We start from the raw sequence: 19,902 nt of genomic DNA on the forward strand, positions 1-19,902 counted from the left end.
GTGTGAGGCTGTTGGACAAGAATAGTTGAAGATGGCAGGAGCGTCAATCTCAGGTGACTAACATCGTCACCGTCCCGTGATCGAAGGTCACTCCTCGCCCGTGACTTCCCAAAGCAGGCGTCCTGTGCCTTACTTCTCAGGCATCCGGCTCTGGACGCAGGTGTACGCCTTGATTCTCCTTCTTCCTCTGCAGCAGCTTCAACTATGGACGGAAGGCAACTAGACTTCTAATGACTCGATTCTCGGTAGTATTCATCTGATCTTACGTTCATATCCAGCTTGGAGACCATTGTTAGCCGTGAAACAGACCTCTAAGCTCTTGAATATGAAGAAGAAACGGCTTCTCAGACCGGCTGTTAAACCACCTCAATACGGATAATATCTCGAGAGCCAGACTATACGACTATCAATCGGGTATTCAATACGAATCCGTCACTGGGTAAGGCCCAGTTTCCAAAGAACTCCGAGGACACTGATTTTTGAACCTGGAGACGACGCCTCTGGTGATCCTTGTGCTAACATTGGACCCGCCAGTATTTTTACGTGTCTCATTAGTACTCTATACAAAGTACAGACACCCTTCTGGCGAGTTGCAACATCTTATCGGCTTTCCTGGCTGGTGATCGTTCCAGTATTACACAGCACATAATACCATTGACACGATATACGGAGTACGTAATACGGAGTACTCTGTGCTATCTAATACGGAGTACAGCGAATTTCATCCGGAATACACCGCTTGTCCTATCCTCGTGGCAACCAGAGGCTTGTCGTCTCCATAAAAGGAGATCTTGGTCAGGCCGCTTCACAGTTTTTCCGTAGCTATGGACCTCGTCGCACATCGCGCAACACGATTGCAGACAGATCCACAAGAATATTGGCTAGTTGACTAGTGAATGCCCAACCTCGATCGATTTCGGGCGTCCCGTTCCCCGATCTGATTGCGATGATCAGCGGGAGATCATGATCGACATTAGCACAGCGGTTAGGTATGAAAACCACTCCACATCAACTCATCTACCAAGGGAACGATCGATCAACAAGATTCCACCGATCTGATTGCTGATCGTGGATCAAAATATTAATCTTACATGCTACCTATCTCTAATCTAGGTACGGAGTACTCTGTGCGGTATCGGAATTGATTACTTTACGAGTCTTACGGAAAAATACTGATCTCCCATTCATGTCACTGACAAGGGACAAGAACTTGGAAACGATACGATATGTAATCTTGCTCCTTTACCTTCCTAAGCTCAGAGACCGACTTACATCCATGCCATCTTCGGACCCGTTGGCAATGAGCTTGCCTTGCGGCAATGAACTTACCCGACAACAATCCCTCACGCTATGTATGATTAAAGAGAATATTGATGCAATAACTCTAGTTATACTCCGTATATCCATATACATCATTAATATCGTTGTCTAGACTGTTGTACATGTATAGCCAGGTAGATTTATCGTATCTCGAAATCAACCGTTTTCGTGATCGACATCTGCTGCGCGGGCTCTCCCATTACCAGCTCTTTGGTACTGTCCGAGTCTTCTTTGTGTGATTGCCCACGCCCGTGGACGGAGGTACGAGTACCCAGGTCCTCGCCCATGTTGCGCTGTTCACTTCTGAAGTGGCTAGACATCGATGAAACGATGTAGTTCGTGTTCGGCGAGTACGTGTGCTGTTTGGTGAAGGTGAACGCGTTAAGGCTGGGCTTGAGCTCGACAACGAGGCGGCCGAGGGAGGGAACGGCTGTCGTGATGATGCTGAGATTCATCATAGCCCTATAATCCGGTTAGTCCTCCTTCTTCTTCGTTTCCCTCTTTTCGCTTTCTTCGACACGTACTGATCCCATATCACTGAAGCGATACTCGCCCCTAGATCTGATTAGCGAAAGGCAAGTCAAACCACAGCAACTAGTAGTTGGTTGGAGATCGTACATGTTCGGTCAGAATCATGGAGCGCAATAAGCGCATAGTGGATCTCCAGTCCAGTCGCGATGCAGACCCTGAAAGATACAAGTCAGCAGGTGCTATACTCTATCATGGAAAAAAAAAGAATTAGATAGGAGCTTCTTGTACAGAAAACGAGTGGCAAGCATGGCCATGATCCTCAGCCGCTTCGACCTGGTAATTTGCACTTGGTGAAGTACAATGCAAGGAATCAAAACCAACAAGATGTCAGTCAAGATATTCACTACCCCGATGGCCGTTACAAGTGCGCCCTAAACCCGTTATTATCATACTGAAGACGGAGAGATTGCCTTTGGCTTAGGATGTGAGGATGTTTCACGACTTGGTTACCACTTACCTGGTCGATGCAACGTGTCTGGGAATATATCCACGGATGAGGCAATGAGCACCGAAAAGCGAGGGCAAATATCGAGGACACTGCCCACAGTATAATGACGGCGATCACGGCATGGCCAGTATACTTCAAGCTTCCTTCAGCCGTCAACGTGCGGAAGAGGAGCGAGAGCGAGAGCTTGCTGCAGGTGACGGTGGCGATCAGGAGGATTTGGGTCGCATAGATATACTGTATCAGGTGTAAGAAGACCTCGTCATCTTATGGTATGGTCCAAACGCCCACAGGGTCCATTGTTACCTTCTGAAATGCGTCATACTCGCCAGTCGAGACAGTGCTGATCCGTTTTCCGAGTCCGTGGTCGATTGCCAGTTGAACGAATGCGCTTTGGAATATTGCAAGGCCCTGTTCGTTCATTTGCCCCCGGGGCCCCCATCAGTTCAACTATTCGAGCAGCCACGCCAGTCGGAGTGCGCGGGGAGAGCCTTGCTTACCATCGCCACGCCGAGGAGTATGTCGTCCGCGTGGATGACTCTTGCGATATACCATCGAGTAAACAGCCGCGCAACGACTAACACGAGAGTCAAGCAAAGCAGCGTATACACCGAGACAGCGACATACCCGCCGTGATCGTCCGCCGTGATGGGGAAGATGGGTGGCAGTGTCCCTGCCATGTAGTCCTGATCACCGCACCACTGTCGTAGTGGTGGTAGCGGAGTTTGGGGGCCAGGCTGAAAAGAGTTCGGAAGGACTCAGTCGAAGGATTTAGAATTGGTCCAACGGGCAGTCTGAAATGATATACACAGCGTAGGAATAGCTAATCATGGATAACGTGCCACTGGACCCTTGATCCTGGGAAATGTTTTAACTCCTCCGTGACGCTTGCGTGTTGCTGAAGGAGCAACAAGTCTTCAGGGGCGAACTCGCAGAACTCGCAGAACTCGCCTCTTGTTGGCCCACCTACGGAGTATTGTCCAGGACACTGTTCCTTCCGTAACCCATGTTATACGAGCCATCCCCTAAGAAGAAACCATTAGTGCTTTCTGTTCTGGACCGGGGGGGGGTTGTGCTTCTAGCCTGACCTACCAGTGGCGAGAGTTGCGCGATAGTCGGCGGATTGTAGCTTATCAAGGCCAGGTTGCTGGCTGTGGGGCGAAACAATCGTTACATCGGCCGCTTCAGCACGGCCGTGATAGGGGAAAACTGACTTGCATAGGCGAGACTAGTCGTGGAAGAAGAAAAAAGAAAAGAAGCCATATCCATTCTCATCCAGATGGCCGCTATTAGCCCGTGAACAGGTGTACGGAGTACGGAGTAGACCAGGGGAAAACCCGCGACATTCTAGCCTCTACTTTCTGTGGCCAACCATGTGGCCGATGGTACAATCCGATTACCCTGGTCCTGTGGCGTGCTCCGAAATTAAATAGTACCAAGGCACATGTGTTCCGTCTTCAACCTGGTCGGTAGTTAGTCGTCGCCCTTTATCTGGAAGTTAAGATATCCTTGTCGGAGGGGTGGACAGTCGCTGTACAACCCCCTCCTCCGCGACCAACGGAGATGCCTTTTGTGTGACCTTGCAAACCACCATCCGATGTCCAGGACAGCTCTACAGTCACCATGTCGCAGGATTCAATCGAGATGACGCCGTTTGGGACTAGAGTCCCGCGGCAGTATGTGCAGGAGATCCAGCCTAACAGTGGGCTGAAGCAGAGAGACGGTGGCTCCAACGGGATGATCGGATCGGCGAGCAATACAGGTGCAAGATATCAGATGGAGGTAAGAAAGAGGTTGAATCAAGACTTTTGAGTCCATTCGAAGCAAGAGAGAGGTGTTTGCTAACGGTTCGCCCGCTGCTCGGTTTAGAGGAAGTTCGGGTCGCTTTCCATCTTGGCCCTGTCGATCACATTGCTGGCTTCTTGGGAGTCTATCGCGAGGTAGGCACGTTGAATACGTCCTGGTTTAGACTGCAGAGTAGTAACTGGCTTGCATGAATAGCGGATTCAGCGAAGGGTTGACCAACGGGGGACCAGCCGCTCTGGTCTGGGGGATGCTGTTGTCAATTTCCGGAACGATGGCCTTGGCTATGTCGTTGGGTGAACTGGCATCGATATGCCCGCTCGCAGGAGCCCAATACCACTGGACTGCACTGCTGGCGCCGCCGAAGATCAGGGCGTTCTGCACCTGGATGCAAGGTACGGTAGTCAAAGAACTCCCCCCTTCCCCCTCAGGCGAGATCGAGGGCGAGTTTAACGGTCTTTATTCGCACAGGCTGGATCACCGTCTTTGCCTGGCAGGCTGCCGGCACTAGCATTTGTTTCCTCGTCGCAACGCAGATCCAAGGCCTCATGATTCTAAACTACCCCGATTATGTCTATGAGCGATGGCACGGAACCTTGCTGATGTGGGCGGTGATGCTCGTTTCGCTCGCAATCAACATCTTCGCCGTCAGAAGCCTACCGCTACTGCAGCTGTGCGGGGGAATTATGCATATTGCATTTTTCATCGTCCTGGTCGTTCCGTTGGTTTTGCTGTCGCCACGGAGTACGTCCAAGTTTGTGTTCACCCAGCTGTTGAACGAGAACGGATGGAAGAGCAATGGCGTCGCCTGGTGTCTGGGGATGTTGACTGTCACGTACTCTCTGACTGGTAAGAGAATCGAGGTGACTTGTGCAGTCATCGCACATTCCTCCTTGCTGAGACTCACACTAAGTCGTTGACAGGATTCGACGGAGCGCTTCACATGAGTGAGGAAGTCCGTAACCCAGCCAAAGTCATCCCACGGATTCTCATTCAAACCATTGCCATCAACGGGACTTTGGCATTTGCCTTTATTCTTGTCCTCTTATATTGCATCGGAGACGTCGACACCGTCATGTCTACGCCAACAGGGTACCCGATCATTGCCATATTGTACCAGACCACCGGGTCGGTGAGGGCGGCTACCGCCATGCAAGCCGCAATCACTTCCGTCGGCTTTGTCTCCAACATTGCATTCCTTGCTTCTGTCTCTCGACTCACCTGGGCCTTTGCTCGTGATGGTGGTCTTCCTTATTCCAAATTCTTCGCCAAGGTCGACGGGAAATACCACATCCCCTTCCGCTCCATTTGCCTCGTCAGTGTTATCACCATGGTTCTTTCCCTGATCAATATCGCCTCCACTACTGCTCTCGAAGCCATCCTGGCGCTGACCACTAGCTCCATCTATGTTTCATACACTATTCCTGTGGTCCTCATGCTTCGCAAACGCCTTCTACACGAGCCAATCACTTTCGGCCCCTGGACAATGGGCCGATGGGGGTTGGCCGTCAATCTTTACGCCATTGTCTACGCAATCTTTGTGTGTATATTTGTCATCTTCCCGACGGAGGTCCCTGTGTCTGCGACGAATATGAATTACTCGGGCCCCGTGTTTTTGGGAGTCCTGCTGTTTTTGATCTGCGACTGGCTCGTGCGAGGAAGAGGAAGGTATATTGGGCCCCTGAAGGAACTGATACAGCAAGCAGCTCAAACGGACAGGTAGATATGTCGATTTCATGTATTTATTACCTTCAAACTTCTTGTAACAAAAGAAACCCTTTTTTTATGGAATTCCCCGCCAGTCGAATCACGGGGCGGTGTCTTTCTGCCACCGTTGCCCACCACACGTGACCTTTTTTTTTTCCTGCAGCTGGCGCCTAGAATGGTTCGTCCCGCCTTGTATAGCCGCCTTTTTTTCTTTTCTCCCCCCCCTCCCTGGCTTAAAACCAGGAGGGCAATCGTCGAATTTATTGTCGCCACACTCCTTATATTACTGCAAAGATGAAGTACGTTTTGGTTTCTGGAGGTATGTTTTTTTTTTCCCCAATCGTTTTCCTGCTAAGTCGCACTGCTCACGAGTGCAGGTGTCATCTCCGGTGTTGGGAAGGGCATTATTGCCAGCAGCTGCGGTTTGCTGCTGAAAACTGCAGGCCTGGCCGTCTCCAGCATCAAAATCGACCCGTATCTTTCGGTTGACGCCGGTCTTATGAACCCTCTTGAGTTAGTTTGACTCCACTGTGCTTTGTTGGATTCCGATGAGGCTGACTATGGGCGGACAAAAAAAGGCATGGCGAATGTTTCGTCTTAGATGATGGCGGTGAAGCCGACCTCGATCTTGGAAACTACGAACGTTACCTCGGTGTCACACTCGGGAAAGATAACAATATCACTACGGGCAAGATCTATCAGCATGTTATCAACAAGGAACGTCGCGGAGACTATCTTGGAAAGACGGGTTCGTGGATATACACCCTGGAAGGGATATTTCTATCGATGGCTTGTTCTGACAAAATTCCAGTCCAGATTGTGCCACATCTGACCAACGAAATCCAAAGCGTTCGTTCTGCACTCCAGAATTCTGAGTCCTGCTATCTTGAGCAGATCTAACGTGTTACCAGTGGGTCGAGCGGGTTGCCAAGGTTCCTGTCGATGAGTCTGGAAGACAGCCGGATGTTTGTATCAGTGAGTGTTTTGCCTGGAGTTGTAGAATGATGTTTTACTGACCGAATTCTCTAGTTGAAGTGAGTGTTTCCTCCTGGGGATAGCAACATTGCTTTTGCCATGTACTAACATGACTTTCGCTCTAAGCTTGGTGGAACAGGTATGGTGTGACGATATCTAGTCCTTCTTGCCACTTGCTAATAGACGCCATTCTCTAGTCGGAGATATTGAGAGCGCTCCTTTCATTGAAGCCATGAGCCAGCTTCAGAGGCGGGCGGGAAAGAACAACTTCCTGCAAATTCATGTCAGCTATGTTCCGTTAATCGGTTCTGAGCAAAAGACCAAACCCACCCAAAGAGCTATCAGCGATGTCCGCAGCGCCGGTTTGAGACCGGACCTGATTGCGTGCCGCTGCGAGGCCCCTCTCGAAATGGCCACCATCCAGAAAATCGCTCATGCCTGCCAGGTGGAACAGGGACAGGTCGTGGGTGTTCACAACGTCCCAAGCACATACCAGGTTCCTATCCTTCTTGAAAGTCAGGGTTTCCTCAACACCGTGAAGGAACTGCTCCAGATTGATGCCCCGTCCATGCAGAAAGATCCCAAGCTTGTTGAGCAAGGCAAGACAATCTGGCAGCAATGGCAAGGTCTGGCTACCAGCCAAAATCACATTCTCGACACGGTTACGATTGCCCTGGTCGGCAAGTACATCAGTCTCCGCGATTCGTATATGAGCGTGAACAAGGCTTTGGAACATGCGGCAATGCATTGCCAAAAGAAGCTGAACCTGATCTGGGTGGACTCATCTCACCTGGAGGACGAACACAAGGAAGCGAACCCTGCTGAATACTACAAGGCCTGGCACTCGGTCTCCACAGCGAACGGAATTTTGGTCCCGGTATGTTCACGGGTCAATTGAATCATGTTTTGACTTTCTTCTAATATCTTGGGATCAGGGTGGTTTCGGAGAGCGTGGTACGGAGGGTATGATCAAAGCGGCCCAGTGGGCTCGTGTCAACAACATCCCTTACCTTGGTGTTTGCCTCGGCATGCAAGTTTCCGTGATTGAGTTTGCTCGGAACGTATGCGGCATGAGCAAGGCTGGCAGTGCCGAATTCCACGAACAGTGCGAGCAGCCTGTGATTGTCTACATGCCTGAGATCGACAAAACAAAGATGGGCGGCACGATGCGACTAGGAAAACGCGCCACCCAATTCCAGCCCGGCACTGAATGGTCTCGCCTGCGGAAGCTGTACGGCGACAAGCAGCAGATCTGGGAAAGACACCGTCACCGCTACGAAGTCAACCCAGACCTGGTGGAGGACCTTGAAAAAGGTGGCCTGTCGTTCGTTGGCAAGGATGAAACCGGCAAGCGAATGGAGATCGTCGAGCTCAAGGACCACAAGTGGTACGTCGGCGTACAGTTCCACCCGGAGTATCTGAGCCGTGTCCTGGCGCCGAGCAAGACCTTCCTTGGTTTCTTTGCCGCTGCCGCAGACTGCCTTGAAGAGATCACCGAGGTCTTCAAGGACCGTCACGATCTCAGCCATCGGGAGCTCAATCTGGCCACCAACTCGGTCTAGATTGCCCGGCGGTGCCGGTAATAGGCGCCACCGACTTCCCTATGAAATGTGCAACTTGACTCTCCGAGATTGAATGATGAAATGCTTTTGTTAGTGGGCTGATGAAAACTTGTTTGGCATTGGGAAAAAAAAATTAGTTTTGCATAGGAAGGATTTAATTGCCGTTATATATAGAATTAGAGTATTGGCACTTAAAGGTGCAATCAAGAATCAACCATTGTTTCTGGATTTAATTGATCGAATTGCTCGCTCGGTTTTTGACCCGACTGCAAAAGAATAATCCGATGCTGAGCAAGATGATAATAATCAACAAACAGAGGTGGGTGAAAGGAGAAGAACGGTTCAACCAAGATTGCAATCCATCAAGTCGACATATTGACATCATCCGTTGATAAATAATAGACACGCCTTGAAAAACACAGACTGGAAACACCCGAGCTATAGAGATGCCCTCCATACTAGATCGACATGGTGAAGTTTGGCCACCCTCCGCTCAAGTTCTATTTCAAATATCGGCCCCCTGAACCACCACCACTACCACCACCCCTGCCACCGGGCAGCGTACCCCCTTTGCTACAAATCCCCATTGAGATTGTGTTGGCGATCACAAAATACATATCTGGTATTGATCGGGTCTGTCTCGCAATCACATGCTGGACCTTCCTCGCCATCTTCTCAACGGCCAGCCACCAGTCACGAGTCTGCCTCGCCGTCCCTCCGGATGGGTGTCGCCCAAGATCCCACAGGTCAAACCGATGGATGCTTCTTCGACGCCTCCAGGATGAGCACTGGCGGATCTGCTCTGGCTGCATCAAGCTACACCCTCGTTCACAGTTCTCGCGCTACAGCCGGCTGCTGCAGCCCGCGAGGCGACGAGTCTGCGTGCTCGGGCCGCGATGCGGGATGGTCGAGATCCTGCCTACCCTGAAGCTCACATACCCCGATAAAGTCGACCTGGTCTGGTCTCTCCGGGCGGGCTGTGAGCCTCGTGGCAGGCTGAAAAATATGTTCTCCGTCGTCATCTCCGCAGATGGGGGGGCAATGCTACTGCGTGAGGAGTCCGCCCAGTACGCTCAAGCCAGGCTCTCTGTGGTTGTCACGGCGATTCTACAGGGAGACGGACAGCTACAGATAGATGCATTGTGGAGGGTATATGTATTTGACAAGCTCGAACGGATGGGTATCCCCTTACTGCTGTGTCCGCACCGGGAGCTGCGTCGACATTTGCTTGACGCACAGCAACTTGGTTCTCCCGACGACGACCACAACGACGGCGACGATGACGACGATGATGATATGCTGATTCCCAGTGACAGCTATGTCAGATACAGCAGAGAGGTTGGCTGTAGGTGGTGCCAGACTCGATTCACCGACCTACGCTGGTCACGATTCATGCCGTTGACGGATGGCGTCTCCTTCTCATTCCACACGTCTAGGAATCTGGGGTACGGCGACTATCGAACAGATAAGACGTGGTGTCGTCAGACCGATTATACCTACAACAATCTGAAAAGCAGGGAGAAGTATCGACGGTCGCCGAGAATGCCTTGGATTGAATGATTGGAGAGCAGCGAATATATTTATATTGATGGAGCCTATTTCAATAATTTCAGTATAGGGAAGAGAGTCACGTAGTCTCACCGATCAACAATAAAGCGAGTAGACTAAAGAAAGAAGAAAAAAAGATGTGGTTGGTATGTAGAAAGAGAGTGTTTCTTTTTGGATGGTGAATACGACTTAGTAATCTGGCTGAATGACCTCCTCTCACTCTTCTTGTCTCTCTCATCATCCACACACCTACAGTTCATCAAGATGGTATCTTCAACAGCAGTCCCTGACGAGTTTCGAAGCAAGTGGAATACCACAGACCGATCATCTCGAGAGAGCCGCCCCCGAGCCGCCTTGACCGGCAAGCTTCGCTCTGCCTGTGATCTATGTCGCCAGGCCCGCGTAAAGTGCAACGGGGGTCATCCATGTCGGCGTTGCGAAGGCAATAGCCATCGCTGTCACTACAGTCCATCGCTGCGCAAAGGGCGATTAAAAGTGACGAGACAGTCGGAGGGGTCTGGATTATCGCCATCGACGAGTGGCGAGAACTCGCAGCGAGACAGTCCGTTCGCCGTGAACACACCAGACAATAGCGTCGATTCACAAGAGAAGGGGTCCGAAAATGCGTCGAATACACCGCAGTTACCAGGTTTCTCGAATTCGGGGATGCCTACATTTCCTGCGATGGATTTCAGCCATCTCCAACTCCCTAGTCTGCCGGTAGGCTCTTATCCTGCTAGTACCAGATTCAAATATTTTATGTCTAATTGGTTTACAGTCCGAATTCTCATTCAGTCAGATTGCAGGCAGTCCGTTACCTGACCTGTCTACAGGAACGAGTCTGGAACCAAATATATGGCCAACCACCAACCCGCCACCGCTGATGTTTCCACTTGCTTTGGATCAGCCGTTACTTCCGGGACCAGAGTCCTCCAGCCGGTGTTCGTGTCTGAACACGCAACTGCACTGCGTTGCCGAGCTTTACGGACACGTCGACTACGACACCATCGAGCTAGACACGGTGCTCGGGACGGTACGCAAGATCAGTCAGAGCATTAGCGAGTACCTTGCCTGCCTGCTCTGTTCACGGACCTCCTTTGCCTTCATCCTGGTGACGATTGCGATGCAGCGGATGATCCTGCTGGTCTGCCATGTATCCAAGAACGGCGCGACCTACGTCCAGCGCACGAGGATGTCGGTCGGCACGTTCCAACTGGACGAGGAGGACGACCGCACCCACAAGCGCATGCTGATCCTCTCCACGGCACGGAAAGTGAGCCGCCTGGTCGATGAGATGGATGCGGCCGTCAAGGAATACTACGGCAAGCAGACCAACTGCAAGTTCGGGTCCCAGACGGGCCAGTCGAATCTCCGCTGGGTGCTGCAGGTTCTCGAAGGGATACGACGCCGGACGGCAACTATCGCTCGGCTGGCGCAGAGGGAAGATTGGGGGCTGAGGGATTTCACAGTGCAATGTCCGCAGGATGGTTAGTTTGCAGAGCGGAGCGTATATGTCATCTGTTAACGTCATAAATATTCTCTATAGATATATCCGGTTAAATTATACGGCCTAGTTATTAACTACTCTCTGACAAATGCGAGTTTCGGCAAGCAATCTCAGGATTACCCCTTCAGGGTCTTCGCTCAGCGGAAAATTAGCGAAAGTTGCCCGATCGGGCAAGTATCCGCCTCGCTCTGCGAAGACGAGATTCACGACAGCGCGTTAGCATAATATAAAGTCCAGAGATCTCAAGTAGATACAGGGATTATCTATTCTACCACTTATATACTCCTACTACTTATATACGAATTCATACCGTCTTCGTGCTCAAAATGTCCGATATCAAGCAAGACCCGGCTAGCGATTCAGAGACAACCATCGAGACGTCAGACCAGGCGACCCCTCCGCCTCCCCCAGATGGAGGGATGACTGCATGGCTGCAAGTTCTGGGAGGGCATCTCCTCTGCTTCAATTCATGGTAATGCCACTTAAGCAGTAACCAAAGGTAGTGAGTAGTGTACTAACTAGAGGTGATCTGCAGGGGCATCATCAATACGTTCGGCGCGTACGAAACCTTTTACGAAACCGATTTCATGAGCGGGCGAACTTCTTCGGAGATCTCCTGGATCGGAACCGTGCAGGGATTCTTCCTGATCGTGCTGGGGATCATCGGCGGGCCGATCTTCGACCGGGGATACTTCCGCCACTTGCTTGTCACGGGTACATTCCTGGTAGTTTTCGGGATGATGATGACCAGCCTGGCGACGACATACTGGCAAGTGTTTCTAGGGCAGGGGATCTGCGTCGGTCTCGGGGCGGGATGTCTCTTCCTCCCCAGCGTGGCCATCGTAGCCACCTATTTCAGTCGCCGGCGCGCCTTCGCCACGGGAGTCACCGTGTCGGGCGGCAGCATCGGCAGCGTGATCTACCCGATTGTGTTTCGCCGACTGCAGCCTTCGATCGGGTTTCCCTGGGCGACGCGCGTGATCGGGTTCATCGCCCTGGCGACGTTGACGGGGGCGATCGCCGTGCTCCGGACGAGACTGCCTCCTCCAAAGCGAGCCCGAAGTATGATTGACTCCGCGGCGTTTCGCTCCCTCCCTTTCGTCCTGTTCAGTATTGGGTCGTTCTTCGCCTTTATGGGACTATACATTCCTTTCTTCTATGTCATCTTCTACGCGCAGAGTAAAGCGGGGATGGACGAGTCCCTGGCCTTCTACATGCTTTCTCTGCTCAACGGGTCTTCTGTTTTCGGCCGTATCATCCCGGGCCTTCTGGCTGATCGGTTCGGGTCCTTGCAGATTATGGTGCTCTGTACGGCCGTCTCGGCTCTGCTTTCCTATGCGTGGATCGCCATCCACGACCCAGCAGGCCTGATCGTCTTTTGTCTTCTTTATGGCTTCTTCTCGGGGGCCGTCGTCTCGCTGCCGGCTTCCGTGCTGGCGCGATTACCGCCAGATCTCGGGCGCGTGGGGACCTGGATGGGCATGAGTTTCCTGGTCCTCAGCTTTGGGTTTCTGATTGGGAATCCCATCGCGGGAGCCATGATTCATGTTTCCGAAGGTGAATTCAGCCATGGCTTCGTCTTTGCGGCGACGATGGTCACTGCTGCCGGAGTGATTTTTGCTCTCGTCCATTTCATCCAGCTTAGGATCGCTAGGGATTGAGAATTGTATGGATATAATAGACTTGCCTTGTTCTTGTTCAGTGATATATTTAAATAGAAGGTTACTGGTCCGCTCTCATTAGTCTAGAACTGTCCTGAATACTCAGAAGACCATTATAGAGTACTGTGCAGAGGTTGATAAATACTTATTCATTACATGGATATCAAGATACAGTAGAGATGGGAAGCATTATTAATCATGGTCGGCATCCTATAGGGATATAATAATTATATCGTGAAACCCATAGACAGACAGCCATGTGGCTGCAAGTCTTACAAGAAAACAGTATGGATGAGTCGTCGCCAGGCGGGCATGGCCGCCACCTGGGCGCGGTAGGCGTTGATCTCGTCCCAGGGCAGCGGGCGACGGTCGGTGTCGATATCGATCTTGTCGATGGAGATCCAGCCCTGGCGCTTCCAGACGTAGCCAAAGATCCAGAAGGCGATGACGACGGGGAGGGCGAGGTAGGACTCGAAGAAGCCGTAGGCACCGTTGATACCACCTCCGGCGGGAGCGATGGCAGTGAACAACTGAAATTTGATTAGTTTCAACTAGAAGACTGTTAAGAGTCTTAAATGGAGATTAGATTTCACTTACCTGGGCAAGCATGGAGAGGATGTTGAGTGCCAGGCCGAGGTAGCTTCCATAGATACCGCCGACAGCCTTGAAGGGGATCTCATCGAGCGAGTGGCCTTGGTGGGCCCAAGCCTTGCGGAAGCGGATGTGGCAGAGACAGATACTGCCCCAGGTGAACAGGGCGGCCAGACCGGACAAGGCCTCGAGCCAGTCGAAGACGGTGGAATCCTTTGCGCTGAGACCGATATAGGCGATGAAGCCCCAGATGATGATGAAGACGGTGCTCACCAGGGGGCGCCCCGAGCGGTCAATATAGTTGAAGATCTTGGGGGCATGGCCGCGCTGGGAAAGACCGGTCAGACAGCGCGAACCACCGTACACGGCGGACATGCTGATGGACAGGACGGAAATCAGGATGATCACGTTCATGAAGTCGGCGAAGCCTGAGAGACCGGCGTACTTGCTGGCCAGCACAAAGGGGGAGGTGTTGGGGTCATCGATCACGTTGGAGGCCGCGTCGGGGGAATTGAGCAGGTTCGGGTCATCGCTCGAGACAAGCAGGCCCACAAAGAAGAGACCAAGGATGTAGAAGCTGGGGAGAGCAAATTAGCAAAGAAAATAGAGAGAGAGAGAGGGAAAATACAGGGTAATTCGCCAGAAGACCTGCTTGATCGCACCGGGCATCGTCTTGACAGGGTTACGGGCCTCAGCGGCGGCGAGACCGACAAGCTCGGTACCGCTGAAGGAGAAAGCTGCGGTGACGAAGACACTGCAGAAGCCCCGGAAGCCGTACTTGAAGGCGCCAGGGTTGTACCACAGGCGGGCACCCCAGTATTCCGAGTAGCGGCCATCAGAGGGACCACCACCACAGACCAAGATCAAAGCGATGACCATGAAGATGACGGTGGCGGTGAGCTTAAGGGTTGCAGCAACGAACTCCTCCTCGGCATAACCGATACCACCAAAGATGTTCAGCAGGACGATAGCGACCAGGAAGACCGTCACCCAGACGCCTAGAGAGAGAACAGTTAGCTTTATAGATAGCAAGTAGCAGCAGTAGTAGATTGTAACTTACCGACACTGATGTCTCTGTTCCAGTATTGTACGGTGAAACCACAGACTGTCAGCTCGAGAGGGAGCACAACGGCCCATTGTAAGACGTAGTTCCAGCCCATGGCGAAACCCCAGGACGGATCGATGAAGCGGGTAGACAGGGTGTAGAAACCGCCGGAGACAGGATACATGATGGCGAGTTCACCGAGGGCATAGACGGTGTTGAACAGCATGACACCACAGATGAGGAAGCAGATAAATAAGGAACCAGGCCCGCCAGTGGCCAGGGCGCTGCCGGAACCGACGAAGAAGCCAGCGCCGATGGAACCGCCGATGGCGATCATGTTCAGATGGCGGCCCTTCATCGTGCGCTCCAGCTCAAAGGAACCGCCGTCCTCGCGGCGACCGAAGGAGCGACCGCTGAGGCCCATCCGCGTCCAGAAATCCTCCTTGTCGCGCCAGAAGCCCTCCTGGCTCTCCTGGGCGCCTTCGGCGACATCGTAATGCGGAGGAGGTTTGCCTTCGACCACTCCCGGGTCGGCCATGACAGCCTGACCGTTCTCCTCTTTGGACATGATAGGTATTTGAGTACCCAACGTACTCGGTACAGCGATTCAATTAAAAGAAAAACGGGAAGCGAAGGGGGTGGGCCAGACACGGCTGGGATTTCCACCGAGGAAGGTCGGGGAGAGGGAAGGAATTGAAAGATGGAAGAGAAGAAAAGAAGAGAGAAAAAAAAAAATGGGAAACCCCAAGAATAAAAAGAAGCCGATCAACGAGGCTCAGACAGCTCGGACAGCTCAGACATGGGTGCGCGGTTTATTCTGCGTATTGGGGGAGGCAAAGCGGGGAGACGTTGCGCCCGGCAGGGGTGACAGTCGATGAGGAGGAAGTGATAGGTGGAGGGAGTTACTGAACACATTCACATTAGATAATTATCAAGGGAAATCTCTGGATAGACAGCGCCATGGTTCCTGTCCACTGTGGATCGATCAGCTGGGTGATTACGGAGTACCTCTACCTCTACCTCTACCTCTACCTCTACCTCTACCTACTGTAACCTACTAGTTACATACTAGGTACTCCGTATGTAGGTACCTGGGTACCTAGTAGGTACTACCTAGGTAATACTCCGTACACATACAGATAGCCGGAGCTCCGTATAGGGTCACATTTGAACCCTGTCAGGAGGTCATTGCCCAGGCTTCCTTGAGGAAAAATCAAGCCTCATTAGCTGACGGCGCGTTGGTGACCTGACGGGAGGCGTGTAAATCCTGCGCATGGGGAAAATCTTACCATGGTTTAGTTGGTGAATTAGGTGGTTACGACAGAATCAAACACCCCCTATTGGAACTCTTACAGGGGAGATAAGAGGTGGCCAATAATCAATGGGATCAGGCTCTATCAGTGGCACGGAGTATCCGTTAGTGTTTTTTTTACCGTAGATGTACATCAGGTATGATTCTGGAAAATCCATGCTAGTTTTGAGTAGCTCATTAATCTGCTTACTACGTACATACAGGGATAAATTATAATTATCAATCTGAACTACATATACTACACCTTGTCTGGATACAATGTAGGTAGCCTAGGTATGAACCATAGTATCCTACATAGGTAACGGACTGTGGAGTGCGGGGAAGACCCAGTGTCTTACTTGGACTAAAGTAAAGTTCGGAGGACGCCGTAAATGCTAATCCAGTGGCTGGGAGCGGTTTAGATGGGACAAGCAAAGTAAGCAACACTAACCAACTAATTAGGGTGAGCTTACTTGGCCTTACAAGTTACTACATAGTTATGTAGTAGTTACTAGTAAGTCAGTTAATAGTACATACTACATACACTCTCTATGTAGTATATAACTAGTACTAGTTACTACCTGAGATCTCTCTAACTAGCCACCTGTGACCTACCCAGGCTGAGGGCCTGAGGCTCTCAGGCTACCCCTAATAATCACATGATGCTGTCACATGACATTGGCCCATATACATTCTTCTACTACTAACTAATATATTTATACCCACTAAGATAAGAAGCCGCAGCTCGATAGCCACTATTATAGGAATTAGTCACGCCCATGGCTAATGGTCCATCTTATCTAGTACTCGTACTTAATCTCGCGCTTCAGGGCCCAGCCAGGTCTGCTTGGCAGCTTTCGTGGCGGTGGGAAGATCCCTCCCGTTCGGATGCATGTCAACCCTTCAGAGGCAGACTAACAATACGCCTCGTCGCCTTTTCTGTACGTGTAAGCCACGCCAAGTAAATGTGAGACCACGAGGCGCTTTCGGGCGCACATCATGCCAGGACTACAAGGGTCTGTCGATACGGACGGAGTATATCAAAAGTTTAAAGTATAAGATATTATATATCATAATTACATATAATAATTATCATAAGAATATACCGCCTCCTTAATATAAGGCTGTGAATGTCATCTTATTAAAGTTGACTTTACAGTATTGGATTACGTATAGATACTAGGAGGTAGTTAGAATTCTATGCAAAATTCTATGTGATGCTATTTTTTAATTTACTCTTCACTGCGCAGCAAAGCCGGATCATCCACCCTGTACTGCTTCATCCGGCTGTATGCCACACTATCCAAGACAAAATCCGCCTTGTTCGGCATCTTCAATCCGTCTGCGGCATACCGCTGCAAGGCCACCACGCTCTGGCCGTCCCTGAGCAGCCATGGATCTCTCGTATCGGCCTGCCACTTCTCCAGATCGTTCCTCATCCGTACGAGGATCGTCTGGTGTGCTTCGCTCGCCACCAGATTGTTCACCTCCTGGGCGTCGGTCTCGAGATCGTACAGTTCTTCACGTGGGCGCCGGACGTACTGTCTAAGCGATCGAGAACCAACCATGACATCATCGTCGGTATCATTTTCATTGTCATTCTTCAGATGGTTCCGACGGATCCCTTCCAGAGTCAAACTGGCGTATAAATCGGAGGCAAAAGGAAAATCCAATTGCCACGCGATGTTCCGATGATATTTGAACCGTCTATTCCGGAGAAAGCGTGTCGGCCAGTAATTCGCCACTTCATGGAAAGTATGCGATCCGTATACTTGGTGCTGCCAGTGTTGTTCGTCTAGAACATCTTCACGGTTGACGATCGATAGGAACGATCTCCCCAGCCGGCGAGGAGGAGGCGGCGGTTGTGTCTCTATCGTATAGAATGCAGAATGGCCGTCAGCAGGAACAGAAAAACCGGCCTTTTCACCCGCCCAGTCGAGAAAGGTTGGCAGGATGTCAATATACGAGATCATGTTGGGGTTATGGATGCCTTGGGAAGAACCCGGCACTCGCATGATGAACGGTAACTGGATCCCTGCCTCGTATAGAGTTGTTTTGGAGTTGATAAAGGGAGGCCCGTTATCACTGCACAGCACCACCAATGTTGATTCATCCAATCCTCGACGGTGTACAGCATCCAGAATCAATCCCACCCCGTAATCCAGCCGAGCAATTGCTTTGTAGTATTCCACATACTCGATGCGCGTCTCTGCCACGTCCGTCAACCAGGGCGGGATTTCCACCTCGTCCGGCTTGATCTCCGGGGGGATAAACGTATCGTTGCATGTCTCCGAGTTCCCGAACTCGCCTCGAGTCGTGATGTCTCGATGCGGATCGATAAACCCAACAGTCAGGAAGAAGGGCCGTTTCGTCTCGGAAGCGTGGTCCAGAAAAGCCTCGGCCCGTTCAGCCACCCAGGCCACATTCCGGCTCCCACTCTCCTCCCTCACTTCCCAGGGAAACACTTGTCCAGGCCCAACGTGAACCTTGCCGATAATCCCCGTCTGGTATCCGAGGGCGTTGAACAGTTTTGGCCCGGTCTGGATATGCTCAAAGGTCTGGAAGTGGGCATTCCCCCCGGCTAAACCGTACTGGCCGGTTTCATGCGGGTGTAGCCCGGTGTACATCACAGTGCGGCTGGCGCTGCATGATGCCGTGCTGGTGAAGGCTTGGTCGAAGGTGACGCTCTGCGATATAAATTGGTCCATGTGGGGGGTGGAAAGCCCTTTGGTCCCGTACGAGCTGAGACATTTGCCGAGATCATCAGCAATAAGGAACAGGATATTCTTGCTCATGTTCTTTGATTCCATGGTGGTACCTGGTTGGTAGGAAACTCTGCAATACTCAGGACTAGAAGCAGATGTTGAGCAAAGACAGGTGGGGTAAGCGAGGTAGAGTGCTTTAAGCTATTATTGCGTGCTCTAGACAAGGGATAACCATGATTCAGCCAGTGAACGTAAAGCCAAGATGGTCAATAACGCCTAAAAACAGTCAAAACTGCATATACCTGATAAGTGTGTATATTGACTCCTATTGTAATATTGCAATGCTCTATCCTTCAGTTTTCCATGGCAGCTGGACATATGCTTAATTGAAGGTGTAAGAAACTATAGGACAAAGACACGACCCTATAGACTAGCTTCTAGGTAGCTGGTAGATCTGTATTATTAATAATGATAGCCCCCGGTGCACACTTGATTGCATCCCAGTCTCGCATTTTTCGATCGATGGAGGCACCCATTCCGAGGCGTTCAGCCTTTCTGCAAGCCGAAAATGGCACTCTAGAGGCGACGGGTCAGGTTGACGGATGTCACCAGCGTCAAGGCAGTCGGAGAATGTGGCGTATGTCTTGATGAAGTAGGTATGAGCAGTCTTCTGGAGTTCACTGTGATGGTGGAAGCAATCAATCCAACATTCTGTCGCTTGGTATGAGGGGACGCGGTGACTGATGGGGTTCGGCTTGCTGCTCTCGCTGCTAATTGGTGAGTGGTGTCTTCACTAATATATACTGTTCCAAGGACACTCACTCGGCAGTAACAAAGAGGTAAGGAGGTTACTATAAACCCCACAAACTCCCTTCCAGCGATTAGGGAGGCATTAGAAATGCCATAAAGCAAGTTTCTCTTCGCTTTTGCGACAGGCAGGCTGGTAGTGGTCAAGCCTCTGCGGGGCTCTGCGTCTGAGGTCAGTCCTTGGTTCTGGGCCAACTTGGGTTAAGACAGTAGAGATGCCACTGACAACTGACATCTTGCGATTGACGGGCTGGACGGCTGGGAAAAGTTGAGGTTCTTCGCTTGGGGCGCTCGGAGGATGTCCCTGGAGTCAACGTGACCTGCGACTGGGCGAGGGCTGGTCTGGCGGGAGGCCAGCATGTTTTGGTTTGCCTTTGCAGCTGGCGATTGTAGCATTGGTTCCT

At 51.4% G+C, this 19,902-nt stretch overlaps 8 protein-coding genes across 8 annotated transcripts; 5 read left to right on the forward strand and 3 right to left on the reverse strand.

Moving 5' to 3' along the window:
- Positions 1-1,371: 1,371 nt before the first annotated feature.
- Positions 1,372-3,361, reverse strand: ASPZODRAFT_128795 (hypothetical protein). The gene is made up of 7 exons (XM_022722117.1): positions 2,797-3,361; positions 2,603-2,707; positions 2,309-2,533; positions 2,080-2,222; positions 1,939-2,006; positions 1,845-1,875; positions 1,372-1,782 (listed from the first exon to the last, which is right to left on the reverse strand). Exons 1-7 carry the CDS (start codon positions 2,974-2,976, stop codon positions 1,461-1,463), a joined length of 1,074 nt encoding a protein of 357 aa, XP_022584687.1. The 5' UTR covers positions 2,977-3,361; the 3' UTR covers positions 1,372-1,460.
- Positions 3,362-3,542: 181 nt separating this feature from the next.
- ASPZODRAFT_22854 (hypothetical protein) lies at positions 3,543-6,258 on the forward strand. Its single transcript, XM_022727907.1, has 6 exons — positions 3,543-4,078; positions 4,166-4,236; positions 4,298-4,494; positions 4,571-4,948; positions 5,023-6,125; positions 6,184-6,258. The coding sequence occupies exons 1-5, from the start codon at positions 3,920-3,922 to the stop codon at positions 5,820-5,822; spliced, it is 1,605 nt and encodes a 534-aa protein (XP_022584688.1). The 5' UTR covers positions 3,543-3,919; the 3' UTR covers positions 5,823-6,125; positions 6,184-6,258.
- Positions 6,101-8,343, forward strand: ASPZODRAFT_13268 (hypothetical protein; the record flags this gene model as incomplete). The annotated part of the gene is made up of 9 exons (XM_022723085.1): positions 6,101-6,125; positions 6,184-6,319; positions 6,385-6,554; positions 6,618-6,655; positions 6,718-6,781; positions 6,836-6,846; positions 6,908-6,920; positions 6,979-7,658; positions 7,717-8,343. The coding sequence occupies 9 exons, from the start codon at positions 6,101-6,103 to the stop codon at positions 8,341-8,343; spliced, it is 1,764 nt and encodes a 587-aa protein (XP_022584689.1).
- Positions 8,344-8,783: 440 nt separating this feature from the next.
- On the forward strand, positions 8,784-9,943 carry ASPZODRAFT_128800 (hypothetical protein). Its single transcript, XM_022722118.1, has one exon. The coding sequence runs from the start codon at positions 8,812-8,814 to the stop codon at positions 9,901-9,903; it is 1,092 nt and encodes a 363-aa protein (XP_022584690.1). The 5' UTR covers positions 8,784-8,811; the 3' UTR covers positions 9,904-9,943.
- A 192-nt stretch (positions 9,944-10,135) lies between these two features.
- ASPZODRAFT_110343 (hypothetical protein) lies at positions 10,136-11,439 on the forward strand. Its single transcript, XM_022720993.1, has 2 exons — positions 10,136-10,611; positions 10,670-11,439. Exons 1-2 carry the CDS (start codon positions 10,156-10,158, stop codon positions 11,381-11,383), a joined length of 1,170 nt encoding a protein of 389 aa, XP_022584691.1. The 5' UTR covers positions 10,136-10,155; the 3' UTR covers positions 11,384-11,439.
- A 285-nt stretch (positions 11,440-11,724) lies between these two features.
- ASPZODRAFT_58000 (hypothetical protein) lies at positions 11,725-13,059 on the forward strand (the record flags this gene model as incomplete). The annotated part of the gene is made up of 2 exons (XM_022728733.1): positions 11,725-11,870; positions 11,934-13,059. The coding sequence occupies 2 exons, from the start codon at positions 11,725-11,727 to the stop codon at positions 13,057-13,059; spliced, it is 1,272 nt and encodes a 423-aa protein (XP_022584692.1).
- Positions 13,060-13,331: 272 nt separating this feature from the next.
- ASPZODRAFT_58491 (hypothetical protein) lies at positions 13,332-15,233 on the reverse strand (the record flags this gene model as incomplete). The annotated part of the gene is made up of 4 exons (XM_022728770.1): positions 13,332-13,589; positions 13,657-14,227; positions 14,279-14,648; positions 14,711-15,233. The coding sequence occupies 4 exons, from the start codon at positions 15,231-15,233 to the stop codon at positions 13,332-13,334; spliced, it is 1,722 nt and encodes a 573-aa protein (XP_022584693.1).
- A 1,985-nt stretch (positions 15,234-17,218) lies between these two features.
- On the reverse strand, positions 17,219-18,781 carry ASPZODRAFT_57875 (hypothetical protein; the record flags this gene model as incomplete). Its single annotated transcript, XM_022728722.1, has 2 exons — positions 17,219-17,856; positions 17,914-18,781. 2 exons carry the CDS (start codon positions 18,779-18,781, stop codon positions 17,219-17,221), a joined length of 1,506 nt encoding a protein of 501 aa, XP_022584694.1.
- Between the last annotated feature and the right edge of the window lie 1,121 nt (positions 18,782-19,902).

Source organism: Penicilliopsis zonata (genome assembly GCF_001890105.1).
Source record: "Penicilliopsis zonata CBS 506.65 unplaced genomic scaffold ASPZOscaffold_2, whole genome shotgun sequence".
NCBI classification, from domain to species: domain Eukaryota; kingdom Fungi; phylum Ascomycota; class Eurotiomycetes; order Eurotiales; family Aspergillaceae; genus Penicilliopsis; species Penicilliopsis zonata.